This window comes from Phalacrocorax aristotelis, chromosome Z, assembly GCF_949628215.1.
Source record: "Phalacrocorax aristotelis chromosome Z, bGulAri2.1, whole genome shotgun sequence".
In the NCBI taxonomy this organism is placed as follows: Eukaryota; Metazoa; Chordata; class Aves; order Suliformes; family Phalacrocoracidae; genus Phalacrocorax; species Phalacrocorax aristotelis.
Window position 1 is genome coordinate 71507402 of NC_134311.1, and position 22010 is coordinate 71529411.

General features: G+C 47.6%; 1 protein-coding gene across 1 annotated transcript; it reads left to right on the forward strand.

Moving 5' to 3' along the window:
- The first annotated feature begins 763 nt into the window (after positions 1–763).
- VCP (valosin containing protein) lies at positions 764–22010 on the forward strand. Its single transcript, XM_075079099.1, has 17 exons — positions 764–950; positions 5844–5955; positions 6340–6512; positions 8798–8940; positions 9936–10066; positions 10929–11060; positions 11457–11559; positions 13369–13502; positions 14343–14478; positions 15545–15657; positions 16299–16463; positions 16574–16696; positions 17797–18009; positions 19250–19558; positions 20459–20614; positions 20943–21097; positions 21514–22010. The coding sequence occupies exons 1-17, from the start codon at positions 934–936 to the stop codon at positions 21617–21619; spliced, it is 2421 nt and encodes an 806-aa protein (XP_074935200.1). The 5' UTR covers positions 764–933; the 3' UTR covers positions 21620–22010.

The following is a 22010-nucleotide window of genomic DNA, read 5'->3' on the forward strand; positions in this document are numbered from 1 at the left end:
CTGTAGCCTCCTCGGAGGGGCTCAGCTTTTGGGAAAACCATCCCAGCACGTCCCACACCACTGGTGTTGGGGCAGCAGACACAATGTCGCTCCAGTGATGACTCCAGCCCCATAGAAAAGTCACCTGGGTGGGGACAGGGGATGCAAATGCCTGAACAGGCGGAACAGGGCCTTGGAGGGCAGCGGGTCAAAAAAATCCACCAGGGATGAGAAAAACTACCAAAAGCATACAAAAAGTGGGGGGCAAGAGGGATGCGGGTGTCCGTGGGCACAGGGGGCGGGCCGGTTCCCCCGCAGACGTCCTCCCACACTAGTTTCCCCCCGCGCTGCCCACGCGTTGGGCCCCGCCGGCTGAGACCCGCCGCGCTCAGCGCACCCACGCCGCTCCCCGAGCTCCCGCCTCCCCGACTTCCTGATTGGCGGCAACCTTACCGCCCGTTTCACCTTTCCTCGGGTACTAGCCAATTGCGAGGTGGCGCTAACCGGGGACTTCCCGCCCGGGTTTTTCCCATTGGAGGATTTTTGCCATTGGCTGCCCGTGTTGCTGGGTGGAACAGGCAAGGGAGGAACGGGGCTGCGATTGGCTGAGGGGTGTTGCGCTTGGCTCGTGACGATAGGGAAGGGAAAAGACGAGGGGCGGGGCGGAGGAGGCAGAGAGCGCTCCTTCTTTTTCTCCCCCCCGTCCTCCCCTCCCATTGGCTGACGGTTGAGTGGGCGAAATTTTCCATTGGTCAGCGCACGCTGTTACTAGGCTGGCCAGGCGGCGTGGGGCGGCTCTCCCCCTTCCGATGAGTCGGCGCTGAGCTTCAGTCAGCGCGACGCGCCCCGACCCGCCGCCGCGCCCGACCGCCCGCCCGACCGCGACCCGCCGCTGCTGTCCGCCCTGAGGAGCCGCCGCTGCCCGCCTCCCCTCGCCCCTTCCCCCCCAGCGCCATGGCCTCGGGTTCTGAGTAAGTGCGGGCTGCCCGGCGGCAGGCCGCGGCCTAGTCCCCGCCGCCGCTGCGGCCTTGGTCCTGAGCCCGGCCTAAGAACGTCTTACCTCGCAGTGGGCCCGATCCGTCCCCCGGCCCCGCTATGTCATGCAGGGCCTGAGGAGAAGGCGGTGCTGAGAGGGGGATGGGCCGCTCCGCACTCCCCCCCCCCGCCCCCCCCCCCCCCCCCAACCCCGGGCCGGGCCTCCCTGGGAAGTGTCGAGTCATGGGTGGGGGCAAGGCCTGGCCTAGCCGGGCAGGGCCCTGGGCCCCGGCCTTACCTCGCCGCGGCCCGGACCCTCCCGCCTGGGCTCGGCCTTAGCTAGGGCGGGCTTTGTCTGCTAAGCCTCGGCGCGGTTGTCGGGGCAGCGGGGGAGGGGGGGGGGGGGGCAGTGGCACGTCCCGGCCCGGCTAAGTCGGGACTAGTGGGGGACCTGGCACTGCGAGGCGCAGACATGTTCTGCCGGTCTGGCTCCTGCCGCAGCCGGCTGCGCTTTCGTCTCCGGTGTCTCGCCTCGCTCTGTTCTCAGTCCCAGGCTGAGGATCGTCTTTTAGGGCTCTTCAAATATGAGTCAAGTAATAGCGGTCTCTCGGCCCCAAGCCCATGCCACTTCATTGCCCCTTGGGAGGAGTGAAAATAGAACCTAAAGATAAATTTCCCAAATCCAAGAATACTTGAAGTGATTCTTTGGCATTGCGGAATCCCTTTTGGTCCCTTTCTGTCCCCTTCGTGTCTGTTGCTTACGTTCTCCTTTTCTTTTGCAAATCCTGAAATTCAGAGTGGCTCTGTCCTACTGAGTCAGTTCCACAAAGGTGTGCCAAGAATTCATATCCGTGGTAGAATTTGTGATGGAAGTGATGGTCTCAGAGGCGTGTTTTGCAGCTGGGCAAGGTGAACAGTGTCTTTAAAAAGAAATTTCTACTTCAGTAAAGTGCTTCTCACGGCATAGGGATCAACCAAAGTTGCTCTGGAGCTGGAAAACTGTTACTTTTTAGTTGCCATTTTTGGGTCAATGCGGGTGGCAGCCATCTTGCTGAGTTGAGCCTTACCACGGTGAGTAGTGTTGCAAGAGCTAAGAGAGCGTGGTTTCTGAAGGGGTGCTGGTTTTCCTGTGCCTACCTGTCTGAAAGAGCATTGAGAACTTGGCACCTCAGCACAGGTATGAACTCACCACTTGGTTGCTATGGGTCGTTCCATGAGTGGCTACAATCATCAGGTACCTCACTTACTTGTGTCCGTGGATAAAATGTTTTATTTGCTTTATTTTTCCCTATACCGACTGGTCTATAACATGGATATTCAGGATGGTAAGAAACCACTGATGGGTGGTTCATGAGGATATTGGTAAGAAGCAACACCAGTGTACAGAAGGCATGGGTGTTTTCACTTTCATTACTGCAGTTGGAATCACTTTGAGTCAGTGCCTTTTCACTATATTTTTAGCACAGACTTGAAGGAACAACTTCTTCCCTTAGTTTAAGTGGAACTTTTGAGGTTGGTTACTCGTTTTCAGAAGAATCACTGATAATTGGTGATTACTTTCTGCCCTGGCTCTTCATACTATCCACCATAATGCATAGCCTCTGGGTGTTATCATGAGCTGAGAGGGGGGAGCTCTGACACACAGGAAAACGATGCACTGATGTAAGTTCTAAAAAGTCCCACCGGCCTTTCCCTCTGTCAGGTGGGGCTGTTGGACAGCTGTACTGAGAGGGAGAAGGGAGCTAAGGATGGGAACCGGTTAGTTTGGTCTTTAGGGCTAGTACATATTTGCTTAAGTTTTTTTGATGTCTTGTACTTTATGGACTGGTTTGGCCATTAGCTGTGCTGGGGATTGTGTCCTCGCTTCTGGCCTCTGTCTAGGGACAGGCTTGATGCAGGCTTTGAATTTCCTTTTAATGCCGAAACAGCTCTAAAGCTACGTGGTTTTTGTTCAGTTTATCTCTTTGTTGAGTCAGTGAAAGTGCGAGGGTACGGAAAGTGTGTGAGGCACCTGGCAAAAGGGGTGAGTAGGGGAGGTGATCCAGAGGATTTCTACCAGGATCTCTCTGATAGGAAACTCATTGAGGAGCTTTAAAAATTACCCAGGTGAGCTGTCTGTTTTACCCTTTGCTAGAGTTTAGCAGTACACATAGGAAAGTTGGCAGGAGAAGACCCAACCCATGCCTTAGGCTTTCCTTGTGGGAATTTTCAGTTTGGGCTCTGTGATGCACAGGTGTTGGGGATTGTCTGAGTGTGGTGGGGGTACACAGGCATGTTTTGCTCCATCATCTCAGTTGCAGTGCAAGGAACCCCCAGGAGAGCTGCAGTGAGGGCATATGGTGATGATAATAATATTCTAAATTGCTGCTGGAAGATGGGTAGTGCTTGTCTCTTGAAGTCCTTACCCTTGTCTGCAGGAGAAAGAACATCACTCTCCTGCTTAGCTGAAATCTTAATTTCCCAAAACCTTTGTTTCTTTGTCTGCAGAACTTCCAGGTCAGATAACTGAAGCCAGCCCCACGCATTCAGATGCCTGCATGCTGTTTCTTGGAGACCTTTATTCCATATTTAATGCCTCCAAGCCTTTTGATTGCTTTAAGTGCAGTAGTGTACTGACAGCATTGATCCAGCCCTCCCTTCTTACTTAGGAAGCTGTAGATGTGGCTCTTCAGTACTAAAACTTTTTTCTTGCATTCAGCAGAACCAAGTCAACCCGTTGCTGTGCTCTTCAGTGCTGCTGTTTATTGGAGGTGTCTGAACTTCCTTTCCAGATTTATACAGCTTTTGGACCAAAACTGCCAATAAACCAAAAGCTTCCACTTGCTGCCCAGTTCCTCTTCTGTTTATTTTTGTCTTGTGTCCCAGGCTGGTTTTCAGGCTGCACAGCAGTCTCTGCATCCTGAGGGACAGATGCTCAGTTTCAGTGACAGTTTATGTAGCCGAAGTCTGGCAGCGGTTTCCTATCATTCCTGTATCTCCTGTGCAGAGGGGTATGACTTACATTCACACTTTGAACAGGCTAAATAGGAGTATTGTTTCTTTCTGGTGTCTGTTGGCTCAAGTTTTAAAAGCTAACTGGTAAATTAATTTCCAATGTCCAGGAGCTAATGCTGAGGCAGGGTCCTTACAAGTAGGTTGTTGTTTTTATCTGCTCTTAAACACAAGATCCTGTCTGACCTGACAATCTGTTGGTTCAGTTTTCTTATTGCTCTCTCGGTTTTCCTGGAAATCACAGACCTTTTAGGACTCTAACAAGACCACATTTTAGGTTGAAGATGGAACGCATGATCTCCTTCCAGCAGGTCTCCAGCAGCCTTTCTGGTGTCTTTTTGGGGTCAGAGGTTGGATCTGTATTATCTCACACGGTCGTTGAAAGGGATGGATGTCGATGTCTTACCTCTTGTGCTCTTTAGTCGAGAGAGGAAAACACGAGTTTTCCAGTGCTAGCAGTCCTGGAAAGACATGTTTCACATCTCCTCCTTTTGTTCACTTAAAATCATGTTCTCTCTCATTTCCAGCATGTTTCCTGGGCTACCAGGGCTTATGTGAAGCTGGAAAGCCTCATGGAAACAAGCTGGCTGCCCTCGTAGGCTTGCTTGGTATTGTTCCCCCTTCTAAGTGTGCGAGAAAGGAGCCAATACTGCACAGTCCATCCTGGAAAAAGTTCTCACCTGAGGGGTGGGGGGGACCTCGGGTAACATCATGCTGTAGGTGTGTTCCCCCTCTCTGATGTAGTTCTAAAAATCCAGAGAGTGTGCCAAGTGGCGCACTGCTGCCACGGTCTGCCTTTGTCCTATGTAGCTGCTTGCTCTGCCACTTCTACTCAAGGTTTGCTTTTTTCTGGTTATTTCATCCCTAAAAGGGCCAAAGGGCCAACACCGCTGTCCACAAAGCTTCCTACTCTTTGCCAGTGCTTGCTGCTTGCTTAGGGCAAAGGAAGACTTTATTTTCTTTTCTTTGTCAGAATCAAACAAAACTGTACAAAGTTTTCTGCTCCTACCTTAGGCACTGGCATATCTGGAATGCTTTGAGAAAGCAGTCGGGTGCCCACCAGGGGAAGTTACAACAGTCTGCAGCTGTCATGGCAGGCTGAGGTGCGGCTTCCAAGAGCTCCTCAGGAATCCATTGGTTCAAATTCATATTTCTTTCACACACTGAATTATTTGCTCTGTTGGGTTTTGAAGGAAATGACTTACTTAACCTGACTTTCTTCCATTTCTTTGCTGTTTGGTTTGCTCCATTTTGTCAGGACTACTGAATTCTCTATCATGTTTCTTGTGGTTTAGTGGGCTAGAGCTGCAGTGACTCCTGTAAAGGTATTATGGAAAGGTGCTTATATCCCAAAAAGGTGATTACACCCTAAAAAGAACCCCCCCACTTTTTTTTTCACAGGCACTTGAATATTTCTACTGGCTTGCTAGGTTTAACTCATAGGCCTCGACAGGCTAAACTCTTAAAACTCTTCCTGTCAGGGGAGCTGCAGCATTGTCCGTTAATTCCTCTATTTATCTGGGATTTGGCACCAAATAGACTTGAACTTTTGTCCCAGTGGCAGTGGTTACATGAGATTTCAGATGAGTCTGACTAACTCTTCTAGGCAAAACATCTTACAGTCAGCAACATCTCACAGACCACTTCTTTTCATAGATAGTTTCGTAGCTGTTTCCATTTGAGGCTGGTAGTTATTTTTACCGACAGAAAACATTGTGCTTTGAACTCCTGCCGCTGCTGCCTGTGAAAAACTTTCTCCTTTGTCTTACAAACAAGTATCATTTCTAAAAGGCAAGACAACAAAGAAATGTGTAGAAAATGGAAATGAAGACAGGGGGGTGGCTGGAAAGTGGGGAGCAGTATCACTCAGCCTCATAAACTTCTGTTTCCTTTGCCAGTTCTAAAGCGGATGACTTATCAACTGCTATTCTGAAGCAGAAGAACAGGCCCAATCGGTTAATTGTTGATGAAGCCATCAATGAAGACAACAGTGTTGTGTCACTGTCCCAGGTGCGTCATCTACAAAAGCAAAGCACTTAATCTGGTAATTTGCAAGCCGTTGCTGTGTGCTAACTTGAAATGTAACTTTGCAACATGAAGCCAAGTATTTGTGTCAGAAGCTGGAGCTGTTATGAGTGAGGGAGGGTCATCTTGTCATGTTTCCTAGCGCTCTTCCATGATAAAATGTATTTTGATTCTCGGTTTGTAGGATTCAGTTGATTTTGTGCCCTTAGTTTGGCTTCAGATTCTTAACCAGCATAGTGGGAGCCTCTGTCCTTGCGGATTTAGTGTATCGCTTCCAAGATGTCGCTCTCCAAAGTCAAGTAACTCTCCTTCAAATGCTTGAATTCTTGTTTTGTCAAAAGCTTGTTCTAATGCTGTTACTCTTTATAGGCAAAAATGGACGAATTGCAGCTGTTCAGAGGAGACACTGTTCTGCTAAAAGGAAAGAAGAGGAGAGAAGCAGTCTGCATCGTTCTGTCAGATGATACCTGCTCGGATGAGAAGATTCGCATGAATAGGGTTGTTCGCAACAACCTGAGAGTGCGCCTGGGTGACGTGATCAGGTGAGGACTTGTTTGCAAACTGCTGCATGTCCCTGTGTTTCCTAAATAATGTGTGCTGGCTCTGAATGGACTGAGTCGGTAGCAGAGACAGGATCTAGGAGGTATTCTTACGTCTTCCAGAGGAGATCACAGAAATGTTTTCAAGTGCATGGCTTACATCAGGGATCTCTGTTTACTTTTGCATGTGTTTGTGGTTGTAAGCATATTGAGATTAATAGAAAAAATGGTGCTAAAGATTCTTGAAGTCTCTTCAGGACCTTTCGAGCCCCAGTCCTGTCATTAAATTGAGTGGTTTGGTTACCCCGCTGTTGTCCCAGTCATCTTCCCAAATTTACATTGTCAGGTGAACTCGCAAATGTTTAATGTTTAAATTTTTAATATCTACAGCCTTAACTGTGGAAGGCATTAAGCACCATTGTAATTGATCATGTAGTATCTGAGCTGCCCTATGGCGAAGAGAAAAGTTGCTAGAAATGAGTGACAAAAACATGAAGCAGTCAAACAGCAAGATTAAAAATCCCCAAAGGATGTATATATTCTAGTTTTTGTTACAAAAATAACTTTAAAATTAGGAATGCTTAAAAAGTGTTCCGGGGTTTTGTTGTTCAACACTTGCAGAAAGTATTGGGAAAGCATTGAAGTGTACCTTTCTGACTTACGGGAGGCAGGTTCCATTCTGTGAAGGGAGTGCAGGGAAGAACGTATGAGCCTTTTATAAACATAAAAGTGCTGCTTTGCCAGTTTAAATATGGGAGGGCTGACAGCTCTTCCTCCTGAGCATTTTCCTAATCTGGAGTATCCTACACATTCTGAGACAATTGGAGCATGGTCTCTGATGCTAAGCTTCCTGGGGTGATATCTCGAATAATGTTTAAATGCAAATGTGTTTCTTATGAAATTTGTAGAGGAGAGGAATGAGGCTGTTCCACCCATTTCTCTACCACTACAAGATGAAAGTTTTAAACACCACTGTAGTTGGAACTGAACAGTGTTTTGTGCCAGTCTGTGGATATAAAATAGAGGTGAATCCTTACTTGAAGCTGATATGAAGTTACTGCTGGTGTTGTTTCTAGTGTGACAGTCTAGCCTTTTCTCTGCCGCAACTGTGTCTGTAGTGGTTATCAGTCTTCCAGACGCATTACTGATTGCCAAATTTAGCTGGGGTAGAGTTAGTTTTCTTCACGGTAGCTGGTACAGGGCTATCTTTTGGGCTTAGTATTCTCTCCCCCATCTTACTGGCGTGGGGGCAGTGAGTGAGTGGCTGGGTGGTGCTGAGTCGCTGACTGGGGCTAAACCATGACAGAGTATTTTCAAAGCTCTTGACCTCAAAGTCTTTCTTGCTGATCTTTAGCTGCTTATTGTGTTACTTTCTGTGGCCTCATTTCTGCCAAAATCCAGATTCATGTGCTAATTGCACCCTATGTGTGGTCTGTCACCTGTTTTCCTTCTGGGACAGTCTGTCTTTTGCTTTACCCTTTCTGCTGTCTCCTCTCTGTAAAGCATACGGTAGAAGAATCTATTAAGAGTCTTTAACAAAATTCAGGTATGAAAAGTCGTACGCTCAGCTGCTGTTCTGCGTAGGCTTTTCTTAGCTGGCAAAGCCAGTTTGAGCTTTCTGCAACAGCTTGCTACTCTGAGGTACTGTTAGAGTAGGCTGTTGTCCTACACTGCAAAATAACAACTGTGGTGTTTATTTAAAAAGGGGACAGGGGCCTTAGCCTAAACGTCGGCCTCCACAAAGCAGGACTGACGGACACTTGGCTGTGAGCTGGTTACCCCCAGTGGGTACTGTGAGAACCCTTGTCAGAATCAGGGCTGTCAGTGACAGGGGCTCTGGTCTCTTTAGTAAGTTAGGGAGAGGAAGGAAGAAAGAGCTTCCCCCAGCTCCTTTTCCCTCGCAGCTGGTTCAGCAGTAGCCCATTGCTGAAACAAAAGTTAGCTTGTGACTCTTGCAGGTCTTCAGCCTTCATTAGTTATTTGTGAATGTGCCTTGAGGGTGGTGAGGGGGGTAGGAGGAAAGTATGAGACTCTCCAGCAGCCTTGGGTAGGGTTGAGAGGAGTGAAAGAGAGTGTGTGTTGCGAAGACTAGCTCTTGGTGGGCGTGATTTTTGCATTGTCAGCATTGAAATGTTCTTATGCAGGTGGGAATTCTAACAAGAGCTTTGGAGGGTCCTTTCTGGCTTTTGTACTGGCCTGGGAAGGGGCATTGCTGCCTCTTCAAGACTCAGGTGTAAGTCCAACGTGATGTGGCTAACATGACTAACTGGAGGCTTCTTTTGTTGCAGCATCCAGCCTTGCCCAGATGTGAAATACGGCAAACGTATCCACGTGCTGCCAATTGATGACACAGTAGAAGGGATCACGGGGAATCTGTTTGAGGTCTATCTCAAGCCGTACTTCCTGGAAGCATACAGACCCATCAGGAAAGGTAAGAGTGCCGTAATGGGAGTCCTGATGGCAGCAAGCATGAGCTAGCCCTGAGGCTGAATAAAGATAATTTCTAGAAGCTTGCACAGATCTCTGCAAAGCATTAGATAGGCATCTGTAGAGTGAGATTTTGTTGGTGCTGATTTAATTTTTTTCCTAATCTTCAGAAGAAAGGGTGATTGCTGCTGCTGGCTGGTGGAGCAGCTTGGTAGTTCTCCTGCATTCTTTCGCTACAAGAGATGGGAGAGCATCACAAAAGGCTCAGGTAGAACTCAGGAGAAAACCTCATTAAACTAAGTTGCTGCCACTTGATGGAATTGGGAGTTGCCTGCATATTAATCAATGGGTTAGGTAGACCAGCTGGCACCCTGATGAAATTCACTTCTTCAAAGTAATTTAATTAATAACTGGGAGAGTGTGTAGGAAACCACATGCTCTTTTGGCGTTGTGCTAGTACCATTTCTGCCAGAGCAAATAGGTCCTAATGCTCTATAAACACCAGTTGAAGTTACCCAGCTTCTGTAGCCCAGTGTAGCCAGGAGTCAGAGGCAGTATTATGTATTATTCTGCTTCAGGAGACAATCAGTTATAACTAGTAACAACTAGTTATAACAACTTCAAAATAAATTTTTATTAAGTTAGGGCTTTTTGCCTGTTTTAGAAGTGTTAAACTGAAACTGAATGGAAAAGAAATGTGACTCCTTGCTTTTGTGTTTTGTATTTAGGCAGAGTATTCTTTTCTGTTGTTTGCTGGTTTTGTTTGCTGTTTGTTACTGGATGAAATTTGAGAACTGTAACTGCTGCAGATCTAAACGCTGCTCGGGTAGTCACAGTATGTGCAGCTCTGGAGATTAAAATGCAGAGCAGTGTTACGAATGCCAGCAGTGCGTGCCTGCATAACCCGTGTCCTTGTCCTCTGGGGCTGCTGGTAGTACAAGGGCCAACATGTCTGCAGACGTCAACTGCAGCAGGCTACTGAAGTGTGGGGTTTTGCAGGTGATATCTTCTTAGTGCGTGGAGGGATGCGTGCAGTGGAGTTTAAAGTGGTGGAGACAGATCCAAGTCCGTACTGCATAGTGGCTCCAGACACAGTGATCCACTGCGAAGGAGAGCCCATCAAACGAGAGGTGAGCGGAATCCTGCTATGCCATTCTACTGAGTCCCCTCTGTCCGAGGTCTGTTTCTGTGACAGTGCTTGAGAGCAGCAGTGTTTGCAGTTCCTGTTTTGGCATTTTGTGTATTGAATGTAATGGATAGAAACTCCTGTTTCAGGAGATGAGTTGCTGCTGAAGGTTGCCAGAGAAATGTACTTCCAGTGTCTGTCCTCATGCTGAGATAGCACCAGTGCCTAGGCTTACTAACGAGGTGCTGTACTTGGCAGCAGCTGGTTTTGCATTGGCTTCCAGAGATCTCATGTTGGACTTAGATGCATCCTTTAATTCCAAAGTTCCCTTGATCCATATCAGGGAGGGCTCACAATGTTGCTAAATTTCATGCCATGTAAAAAGAAAGCAATTAGTGCTTTTTTATTGAGAAATTTGAAATCCCAAAATGGTTGACTTTCTAAAAAACTAAAAAATTCCCAACGCTACATCTGACATGATAGCTGCTGTATGTCAAGTTGTTAGAGATATGGCATATGGTTGAAGGAATAAGTATACCTTATACTGAGCTTTGTTGTCTATTGCTGCCTTTGTTAGCCACATCAGGGTCACAGAGCTTGTTTTGTGCTAGGGTCTGTAGGGAACTTGGCAGCAGAGGCTGTCATTCAAGGTGAGCTTCAGTGAGGTCTAGGAATGTGCAGGCACTTCCCTTTGTATGTCTGGGAAGACAGAGCTAAGAAACAATTTTAGAAGACACAGGAAGACTTGAAAGTGAGAATCTCAAGACAGCAAAGAAATGGCTATGAGCAAAAACCTTCTTTAGGCTGGTAAGGGTTGTTGAACTATCGTTTTCACTCAAATGTTTAATGTATTTCCTTCCGGATAGGATGAAGAGGAGTCACTGAATGAAGTGGGCTATGATGACATCGGTGGCTGCCGGAAGCAGCTGGCTCAAATCAAAGAGATGGTGGAACTTCCCCTCCGACACCCTGCGCTCTTCAAGGCCATAGGGGTGAAGGTGAGTCCTGGTGGGCACCCAGTGGGTGAGTGGGCTTGCCCTTGCAGATGACTCTTGACGTCAGAGGTTTATGAGGCATTGGCAGGGGGAATAAGTAATTTGTGCGTTTTTTATGATGGTGTTATTTCCTTACATGCTCTGGACACAGATTAAAATACTGGCAACTTGTAAGGTGGAGTGATGCTTTGAATCAGCGCTGTCAGTTACTGGCAAGGTTTTTGTTTGTGTGTCATGCAAAGTAGTAAGGGTGTTGATGGCAATGCTGGGATGACAGCTGCTGCAGGAGTTTGCATCACAACTTCGGACTGGCTTCATCAAAGACATGCAGTTCACTGTGAAGCTGCTTAGGCATTCGGATAGTAGCTCCCTGCCTAAGTCCCTTGCCTTTGTCCTCAGCCTCCACGTGGGATCCTGCTCTACGGTCCTCCTGGAACTGGTAAAACACTGATTGCCCGAGCAGTGGCCAATGAAACAGGGGCTTTCTTCTTCCTGATCAACGGTAAGTTTTGTGGCTCGTTTCGCCCCGGATTGGCTGTGTGCTCATTCATCCATCTTAGGGTAATGAATGATGTTAAGAGGGCTTGTAGAGCCACCTTGTCTCCCTGCCATCCTTCCTTACCTCTTTCAAGTATTCCTCTGGGGACATTTGGAGGCCATCAGTGTGGAGGCGCCTGTAGTGGCACTTCCCTTAAGCTTGATCGCATGGTAGCCGGGTGGTTGAAAGATGGCTTTGCGATGCAGGGACTTGGAGTCCATCTGGTTGGGTGTTCATTTGTGTTGATGAGGTCAGAGCTGGGGGTGAAGTGCTGAGATTGCTCTAAGTATATGGGTGCAGGGCGCTTGCTTCTGTTGCTGCCGCCATGTTCCATCCAGAAAAGAATCCGGTCTGCTATGCATTTATTTTCCCCCTCGAGCACAAGACCTGTTCTGTTTCATGTAACATTAATGGCGAGGAACTTTCCTGAAAGCTATAATGAGTACCTTGGGACTTAGCTACCAGTGACAGAACCTCCTGCTGATAACTCACCTGTAGCAGTTGAGATGGTTACTGGTTTATGTCTGGTAAGGACCAAATTCTGAATTTTCCTTACTGCTTTTCTGTCCCATTTTACAGTGAGTGCTGGAATAACTGAACATTTTTACTTCACAAGTGCTGCTTTTCTTTTCTGATTTCAATTACATAGACCCATGAAGGTGATAGCAAAGGACTGTATAGCATGGCATAGCAGTGACCAGCAGCAGGGAAGTGACTTGCTTTTATCTCAAGATATCAAATGTAAATGGGCTGGTTTTAACCATATGTCACCCTTGTCATATGCTTCCTAAAGTGTGTGGAAGCTGCCACAGAATGCTAATGAGCCAGCCATTTCTTTAGAGACTTGTACGTCTATTGCATAATAAAAACAACATTGTGAGAGTTAGTGATGTCTCTGTCTGCTGGTCCTAAGCCTGGAGCTGTGGGCAGTGCTGTAGACAGAGCTGATATGAACTGGTGAGTTACTGGTAACGAAACACGCCTAGTACCTCCTGCGCCAGTGGCCCTGCAGCTGGTGCACTTCAGTCAGCAGGCAGCTTTGCACTCCTGAGGGTCAGGTTTCTTATTCTTGGATCTTTTAGAAGCATACTTTCTCTTTACCATTCCCATCAGCATGACGGAAAAATCTGTAAAAACAAAATAAATCTGTGCACTAGTGTTCACCAATTGTAGGAGATTTCAGGGGAATGCTGTCCTCCCTTCTGGGATTGATATGCTCACACCTCTTTTTTTTTTTTTTTGATTTATTTACTCTTTGATAGGAGATGGGGTTTGGGGTTTTGTGGGTATTTTGTTTTGTTTTGTTGGGTGTTTTAAAAACTCATAGGATCTTACAGAGGAAAATGTGTACCTGTGTAATATAAGCTAAAAGCAGCTTTAGAATCTGAAGCTTTTTCCTTCCCTACCCTCATAATTCATCACTATATAATTCAATTGGTTCTCTTGCAAGCCAGGATTGTCATTAACAGTGTGCGGTGGCACATTACAGGGAACCTTACCAAGTGTGAAATAGGGTAAGGAGAGAGGCGGCTAAAGGTAGGTTATTGACTAGCATTGCATTTCATTAAACTGAAAACACCAGAAAAATGATAGAAAGTTACTTGGCATGCTGTCTTGCCCGTTCAGCTGCAAATTTAGTGAACTTGGTTGATAGCATTTGCTTTGGCTTGAAATATAGATTGTCCATGTGAATGCTGTACTAGAAAAATTCAGCTGCATGTCTTGGGGCTAGCTGCCTCTCTTCTGGGTGCCGCAGTGCTGCTATTTTTTCAGGTCCTGAGATCATGAGCAAGCTGGCTGGTGAGTCTGAGAGCAACCTGAGGAAAGCCTTTGAAGAAGCAGAGAAGAATGCTCCTGCTATCATCTTCATTGATGAACTGGATGCCATTGCTCCTAAGAGAGAGAAGGTAAATAAAGTCTGTAGAAGGTAAAGAAGTGTGTCCTTTTTGGCGCCAGCTGGTCTGATTCTCTGCATTTGACTACAGGGTTGTTGTGGTTTAGCCCCAGTCAGCAACTCAGCACCACCCAGCTGCTCGCTTACTCCTGCTCCATCCCTGTGGGATGGGGGAGAGAATCTGAAGGTCCAAAGTAAGAAAATTCATGGGTTGAGAAAAGAACAGTTTAATAATTAAAGTAAAACAATAATACTAAAATGAAAAGGAAAATAACAAGAGAGAGGTGAAACCTTGGGAGGAGGGGAAAAAAACAAACAACAAGTGATGCAACCACTCACTACCTGCTGACCGATTCCCCAGGTCTGCGATCCATGATGGCTGCCCCCTCCCCCTGCTAACTCCCCCCAGTTAATGTGCTGGGCATGACACCACATGATATGGAATAACGCTTTGGCCAGTTTGGATCAGCTGTCTTGGCTGTGCCTCCTCCCCTCCTGGCTTCTTGTGCCCCTGGCAGAGCATGGGAGGCTGGAAGAGTCTGTGACTAGTGTAAGCAGTACTTTCAGCAATAAGTAAAACAGCAGTGTGTTGTCAATATTATTCTCATACTTAGCCCAAAACACAACACTGTACCAGCTACGGTGAAGAAAACTATCCCCGCTAAAACCATGACAATGGTAAAGCGGTATTTAACCTAACACCTGATTTCACTTGGGCTTGAGGAAAATCAGGTGCAGTTCGTGATGTTTCTTAACAGCTCGTGGCTGTTGTTTCTGTCCGCTCTGGTGCAGCACTAGCTCGTGTGCTGTGCTGTAGAGCTTTAGGTCTAATCACTGGTTTCTCTCTTCATAGACTCATGGAGAGGTGGAACGTCGCATTGTGTCTCAGCTGTTGACTCTTATGGACGGACTAAAGCAGAGAGCGCACGTGATCGTCATGGCAGCTACCAACAGGCCGAACAGCATTGACCCAGCACTCAGGCGATTCGGTAACCACTATTGCAGCCTCCTTCTTTTGTATCGCGTACTTTGTTAGAGATTGTGCTTCAGGGGCTATCGTGTACTTTGTTACAGGCTGTACTTCAGGGGCTATCGCGTACTTTGTTACAGGCTGTACTTCAGGGGCCTGGGAAGAATTGGGCAGAAATTAATACTAAACATCTTATCTGTGTTTTGACTTGTCTCCAGCTGCTTGTTTGAAATTCATTTCTAGGCTTCCAGCCTTTGGTATCATTTTCTGTGCCGTATTAGGTTAGAACTTTTGTAGAAGTAAAATGATACTTTGAAGTGGAAAAGTGTGCTAGCATGTGTTAGGTGAGGCTATTTCAGGATATGCTGAAGGAGTAAATGCTTAAGGGGGTATTATTGCCTTAGATTGGAGAAGGCTCTGAATTGTCTGATTTCTTTCTTTTATTGATGAGAAGTCTGGTAGTTTGAGATTCAGGTTTTTGAAACTTTGCACTGTGAATGAATGTCTGGTGTGTGACCAGTTGGTGAAGTCTGTAATAGCAGACGAGTGTGCAGGGAAAAATGGCCTCTTAAATGTGTAGCAAGCCATCTGAACACACAGCTATGGCTAGAGGAAAATATTAGGTGTACGTACCTTAGCTAATATTGCAAAATTTTGACCACTTGGGTACTGCTGTGAAGGTTCATAAAAATTAAATCTCTCAGTATCTGCGGACTGTGTGATGAGGACACTAAGGTAGAAATAAACAAAAATGTCTCATGATATGTTGGTTTGGGGAAGCATATTTTTCTAAAAATGAGGCTCAGAAAAAGTTACTAGGCCAGCAGTCTTCTGTGTCATATAATCTTGAACTCTAGTTAATACAGTAGTCTCACTTCCCCTAAATGGCCAAAGCCTTTCCTCCTTCTCTGGTCTGGCTGTGCTGCTGTGAAAATAGATGCTGCAGAGAAGCCAAAGCTCTGGCATTTTCTGAATTTTTATGTGTTTGTGGCTTGTCGTCCTGTTGTTCACTCAGAGGAAGGCAGAAACTGCAGCTCCTCTGGTTTGCAGAATCAGCAGCTCAATATATGTTATGTACTCCCCAGGTCGTTTTGACAGAGAGGTAGATATCGGTATCCCAGATGCCACTGGGCGCCTGGAGATCCTGCAGATCCACACGAAAAATATGAAACTGGCTGACGATGTGGATCTGGAACAGGTGAGTAGTGTGCTGTTAGGAAAGCTTGTCTCTGCAGACAGACGTTCCCAATACTCTGTTTTGTAGTGGAAGAGTTGTTAAGGCTTCATTGCATAAATGTAGTTGCTCATTTGGAACAGCATGAAACTGGGTGAATGTGTGATCTCTGGGCTTCCTTCTAATTAGTTTAACAGTGACCAAAATACTCACTCACGAGTTAAGAATGGCTTAGTGAAACAAACATGTATCAGTCCAGTGTGGAAGTGCCTCGCCACTGCCCCTCTCCGTTTGTTTGCTGTGGCATTGTCTTCTAAAAGTAAAGTAAGCCTGAAACAGCTCACACGGAGCTGGGTGAGTGTTGTGGTGATACTGGATGCCATGTGCAAACTGGGTGGTGCCTGAATGAAGAACCGCAGTCCTCAGGATTATCATTCTGCATGCCATCTGAATTCCACTTGCAGCTTTGATCTCAAGCAGGAGGTGGAACAATGGGGTCTTTGTCTGTTAAATATGAGGTAGCACTTGTGAATCCGCAGCAAAGCACTGATGTTCCTGTCCTCCAGGGCTTTGCTGCACTTCCCAGTGAGTGACCAGAGTGCACATTGCCCTTGCAGAGCACTTGCTTCTATCCCTGTGAGTCATAGTCAGTGCTCTGCTTTCAGGTGGCAAACGAGACCCATGGCCATGTTGGTGCTGACTTGGCTGCTCTTTGCTCAGAAGCTGCTCTTCAGGCTATCAGAAAGAAGATGGATCTCATAGACCTAGAAGATGAAACCATCGATGCTGAAGTGATGAACTCACTGGCTGTGACCATGGATGACTTCAGGGTAATGCCAGAGTGCCCCTCTTTCTTTTGGGTGCAATATCTAATTGCTTATCTGAAGCACGTGAACATAATGTGTTAGAATTCATCTAGTGCTGTTTCTTCTAATGATAGTGGGCTCTGAGTCAGAGCAACCCTTCTGCTCTTCGGGAGACTGTGGTGGAGGTGCCACAAGTTACCTGGGAAGATATTGGTGGTCTAGAAGATGTAAAGAGAGAACTCCAGGAGCTTGTACAGGTAAGGGTTTCCAACAGATTTTTGCCTAGTCAGCTTGAAAAATAATTGCAATAATATTATCCAGAATGATTCTCCAGATTCCAGTTTGGACTGTGAAGAGGGTGAATGCAGAGGTTTTTATGGTATTTTCTTGTAATGAGCGGAAAACACCATGCTGTTACAGCTTAGCAAGCTTGAAGAGGAAGGTGGTGGGAAGCAGCATCAGGCTTTCCATAGCTGAGTCTGTGGTACCATCTTGGGTGGGTGTTGTGCTATGTGCAGAAACAGCAGCAGTTCCGCTTCTCTTAAGCGGAGACCAGCAGTGGGAACACTGCTGAGAATCCTCTTACGTGGAGACTTGTTACGCCAGAAAGCAGATGAAGAATCTCATACAAAGAGCCTTTGAAGGGCTTCCCATCAGCATTAGCACAGGGACAGGTGAGAAGTAATTCTGAAGCCTTCTAGGAAGGGAAAGGCTGGGACAGAAAGTCATGAGTGGTTGGTGGAGACTCCTGGTGGCTGCATTGGGATGGTGTGGGTTTGATATGTTTCTGCCTTCAGTTGGCACTGTAGCAACATCCTGTCTGTGAATAAAAGAGTATAATTTTCAGTCTAATTTTCCAATGTTAAAATCATCACCTATATCTGACCTTGTTGCTAAGGGTAAATGCTCACATCAGATGCCTTGCCTGACTCTGGAGAGCAGAGCAAATAGGTTAGATAATGAGCTGTTCCCTTCTGCTTCTGTAGGGCAGAGTGAAGTTGGGGTTAAGTGTGCTGGAAAACTACCCAAACTGGTACTTAGTTCTTAGAGGTAAATCAGTCATTTAAGGCAGCTTTCTGATTTAGCTGTGGTGCTTTTCAAACCAGTGTCCATTTAAAAACTCCAGTAGCACCAAGCAGGCAGGATCTTGTGTATAACCCACCAGAAATCTCAGGTAGTGTTTCTAGCAGGAGGAGAAACAAAAGTGACCTAGAGAAGGGTGACCCTGCCCATAGCAGAGGGGTTGGACCAGATAATCTTTGAAGGTCCCTTCCTACCCAAACCATTTTGTGATTCTAAGGTCCAGGCCTGTTCTGGCTCATCACAAGATGTTCTGGTTTGGTTTGTTCTCTTTCAGTATCCTGTGGAGCATCCAGACAAGTTCCTCAAATTTGGTATGACCCCATCAAAAGGGGTTCTGTTCTATGGGCCACCTGGCTGTGGTAAGACCCTGCTGGCCAAAGCCATTGCCAACGAATGCCAGGCAAACTTCATTTCCATCAAGGGGCCAGAATTGCTCACCATGTGGTTTGGTGAGTCTGAAGCCAACGTGCGTGAGATATTTGACAAGGTAAGTCTTCTCCCTGGGCTGTGTTTGCACTGAGGTACCCCTAGAACTTTGTCTCCACTGCATCTCTTACTGGCTTGGTTCTTGTTTGTCTTCTGTGTTTTCCCCGGTTGCACTGAGAGCGGGGGTGGCTTTCCTGATGTTAGAGAATTAATCCTCTTCAGCAATGTAGCTATTTAAACTGTGTTCTCTGGCTGCAAATTGCATCTGTTGTTACAGGATGATAAATGCCCCAGTGCCTTAGCAGCAAGGCTAGCGTTAGGATGGCATAGATATCCTCCACATCCCTGAAAACTTACCTTGACACCTCATTAGCTGTCGCCATCTACAGATTATCAGAATATCCTGTGGGTTTTTGTCCTGCAATATACGTGGCCTAGAAGCGAGCTCACTCCTAGTGCCCAGTTGCCCTATAGATAGTGGTGTCTTCTGTCTCAGAAGGTACCTGCATGGGTTATTCTGGGAATCCTCGCTCTTGTGTTCAGGGAAGGGGCTGATAGAACAAAGTTGGACGGAGAGTGAGAGAGAAAAACATAGGTTGGGAGGGAAACCCTGAGGCCATCTGCTCCAGCTGTTTGTCCACAGCAGGGAGATAACTTGGAAATCTGATCAGGTTGCTCAGTGCCTCCTGTTCTGAACATGTGCTGAGTGGAGAAACTCTGACCTCTCTGGGCCTGTGTGCTAGTGTTTGAGCTCTCTTCTTGTGAAGAATGTGTTTTTCCTTATTTCTAGCTGGAATTTTCTTTGCAGCTGTTTGTGCCTGTGGTCTTTTCATCCTTTCACTGCACACCTTGAAGAAAGACCTGGCTCCCATTTCCCTATCACTACCTATTAGGTAGCTGAAGACAAAAATTGGATTTCCCCCTTCTGTTATACATATCTTGCCTGGTGGTACTTGAGTGCCTAAATAACCAGTTGACATCACCAGGTCTTGCAGGGAGGGTTGTAGTCCAGGCAAATTGGCTCCAGCTTTCTCTCTAGGCGTTGGAGTTGCCACCCTTCTGCCTGCTCCACAGTTCTCCCAGCTTTGGGTAAATTCAGCTGGTTGTTCAGGAGAATTCAACCAAGGGTTTGTGTGGCAGGAGGCTGTTCTGGAGCAGCTCATCCAAGCTCTCCTAGCAGCAGCAGTGCTCTGGTACTCCTCTGAGCTGCTTTAATGGTAGGGTAGGCTCAGTGTGAAATCGGTGTGCTCCTCGCCGGGTGGTATTAATATGGATTAATTGCTCCCATTTTCATTCTGTAGGCCCGCCAAGCAGCCCCTTGTGTGCTCTTCTTTGATGAGCTGGACTCCATCGCAAAGGCCCGAGGTGGGAATATCGGTGATGGTGGTGGCGCTGCAGACCGTGTCATCAACCAGATCCTGACAGAGATGGATGGCATGTCCACCAAGAAGAACGTCTTCATCATCGGTGCCACCAACAGGCCAGACATTATTGACCCAGCCATCTTACGCCCTGGCCGCCTGGATCAGCTCATCTACATCCCCCTGCCTGACGAGAAGTCCCGGGTTGCTATTCTTAAGGCCAACCTGAGGAAATCACCAGTTGCCAAGGTAGGATCTGTGCCCTGACTCAGGTTTGCCCTGTGCTCTACGAGCTCCTCACAAGCTGGGGATGGAGCAGAGGGCTGGTGGCTGCTTCTTGCAGTAGAGCTGGGAAACCTTCAGTCCATGAAGGACGGAAATAAAGAGGTAGGGGGAGGCTTGATCTCTGAGGCTAGGTATCGGCGAAGCATGGTGTCGGTGTGCAAGCACGCAGGTCTCTGTCACACAGCGGAGTGCTGCCCACACTGTGGGAACAGGAAAGCCTGTAATGGCAAGACGGGAGAGATTCTTCTACTCTGAAAGAAAAACAAATGTAGAACACGGGGGTGGGAAATGGAAATTGAAGAGGAAGCGTTGCAATTAGTTGTTGCTGAACCCTCATCATAGGCAAGAGCTATGTCCCGTGCCTTGGGGAACAGGCAATAATGCAACTGATAGTTAGAGAAAAGCAGGTGCCAACAGAGAGCTCAAGCTTTTTTGGGCAAGCTTACCTTCTTAGGTTCTCTGGGAAGGAAGGCTTCAAAGGAGGCTGCAGTGCTACCCCATCAGTTGAGGGGAAGGAGGAGGAGGTTGATTGCCTTGGTCTGCCTGTGCCCCACCTCTGTATCCAGTCTGACACTGTTTTGTTTGAGTCCTGATGCTGAGATGTGAGCAAACCATATCCAAAATCCACAAGCACAGAGGCATTTATTGCCGCTTTGTGGACTCTTGGTTGGGTGTGTGGGAAGCGTGGCCTACCTTCCTGTGTGGTTAACTCCTCCCGGAAACAAGAACATTAACAGCTGATCTTTTCAAAATTGGACCAAGTTAAGGCAGCACCTTGGTACAGTGGGACCTGAAGGCACCTCTCTGTCACCTGAGGTTGTAAGGTGTTAAGGAGAGGTGCCTCTTTTGGGTTTTTTCCACTAGGATGTCGACCTGGATTTCCTAGCCAAGATGACTAATGGCTTTTCGGGGGCTGACCTGACAGAAATTTGCCAGCGTGCCTGCAAACTGGCCATCCGCGAGTCCATTGAGAGCGAGATCAGGCGAGAACGTGAGAGGCAGACCAACCCTTCCGCCATGGTGAGTGGGGCACTGAGCTTTCCCTGCTCATAAGACGGGCTGCCCACCTCTGCCCCTGGGTGAGGTGCGATGTGTTCCTCTCTGTAACCCTCGGATGGGGATGAGCAGGCTCTGAGCATGGAACTGGAGCACTTGTCCCCATCCTGTGGGAGGGTGGGTCCCTCACTGCCAGCACTGCTCAGAAGGCCCCTGCTGCACTCACGCTCTGCCACAGCATCCCTTTCCAGCCCCTGCCCTGGTGGGTGTTGGAGCATCCTGGCCTGGAGGGCGGCTGTGGGGCTGCGGAGCTCAGGTGTGCAGCTCACCCTGGCCCTCTGTCCTGTTGCAGGAGGTGGAGGAGGACGATCCGGTTCCTGAGATACGCAGGGATCACTTTGAGGAGGCCATGCGCTTTGCTCGCCGCTCCGTTAGTGACAACGACATCAGGAAATACGAGATGTTTGCACAGACTCTACAGCAGAGCCGTGGCTTTGGCAGCTTCAGGTAACCGTGGGGGAATAGTGGGAAGGCAGCATGGCTTGGCCAGCCCCGCAGTGGAGCCCCAGGGCAGCTTCCTGCTGGATTCTGGGTGACAAACCCCTCTTACACCACACTTTCCTGTTCTCCCCAGTGTGTACAGTGGGCAGCACGCAGCGTGGCGGGTGTAGGCTGTGCTGCACATTGGCTGCAGCTGCTCCGGTAGCACTCCCAAAGTCCATCAACCCTTTTTTCCTTTAACACAAGCGACAGCCAGCAGCCGTGCGAGCCTTTTGTGTGGCCTGCCATAAGGCTTCGCCCCATTTCTCCTGCCTGTCCCACTTGGCACCAGGGTGTTTGTGTGGAGGGAGGGGATGGCGCTGAGCTGTGAGGAGGCTTTTGAACAGCATCTCTTGTCTCCCCCTCTGTGCTGCTGCACGCAGGTTCCCGTCGGGTAACCAGGGTGGTGCTGGTCCGAGCCAAGGCACGGGAGGTGGCAGCGGGGGCAACGTGTACAGTGAAGACAATGACGATGATCTCTACGGTTAACTCACTGTCCTCTGTGGACCAAACTGCAAATCAGGCCACGTTGTACAGGGGAAAAAAAAATACAATGTTCAATGGACTCTCAGCTTCTTCATTCCTCAGTCAGAACAGTGTAGCTGCACGTCAGACTTCGTACAGGGAATGTTTTCTGCAAACACAAATCCAGACCGTTGTCAAGTTGGGAGGCAGACAGTGAATTAACAAGGAGGGGAACCAGCTTAATTTCTGAGAAATTTCTGTTCTAGTTTATGTGGCAGAATCAGCAGCTTTAGCAAAGGGTACAATGCTAGCCTGTGTTACAAAAAAAAAAAAAAAGAAAACCAACAAAAAGCCAAAAAAACCAGCAACATAAAAATGATTAAAAAAAAATTAATAAAAATCCCACAAAACTCTC

What these genes read in the sequence shown, in the direction of transcription:
- VCP (XM_075079099.1), top strand. An exon ending in TTTCTTCTTCCTGATCAACG is followed by an intron (nt 11,560 to 13,368) that starts GTAAGTTTTGTG and finishes CTATTTTTTCAG; the next exon opens with GTCCTGAGATCATGAGCAAG. An exon ending in ACGATGTGGATCTGGAACAG is followed by an intron (nt 15,658 to 16,298) that starts GTGAGTAGTGTG and finishes CTCTGCTTTCAG; the next exon opens with GTGGCAAACGAGACCCATGG.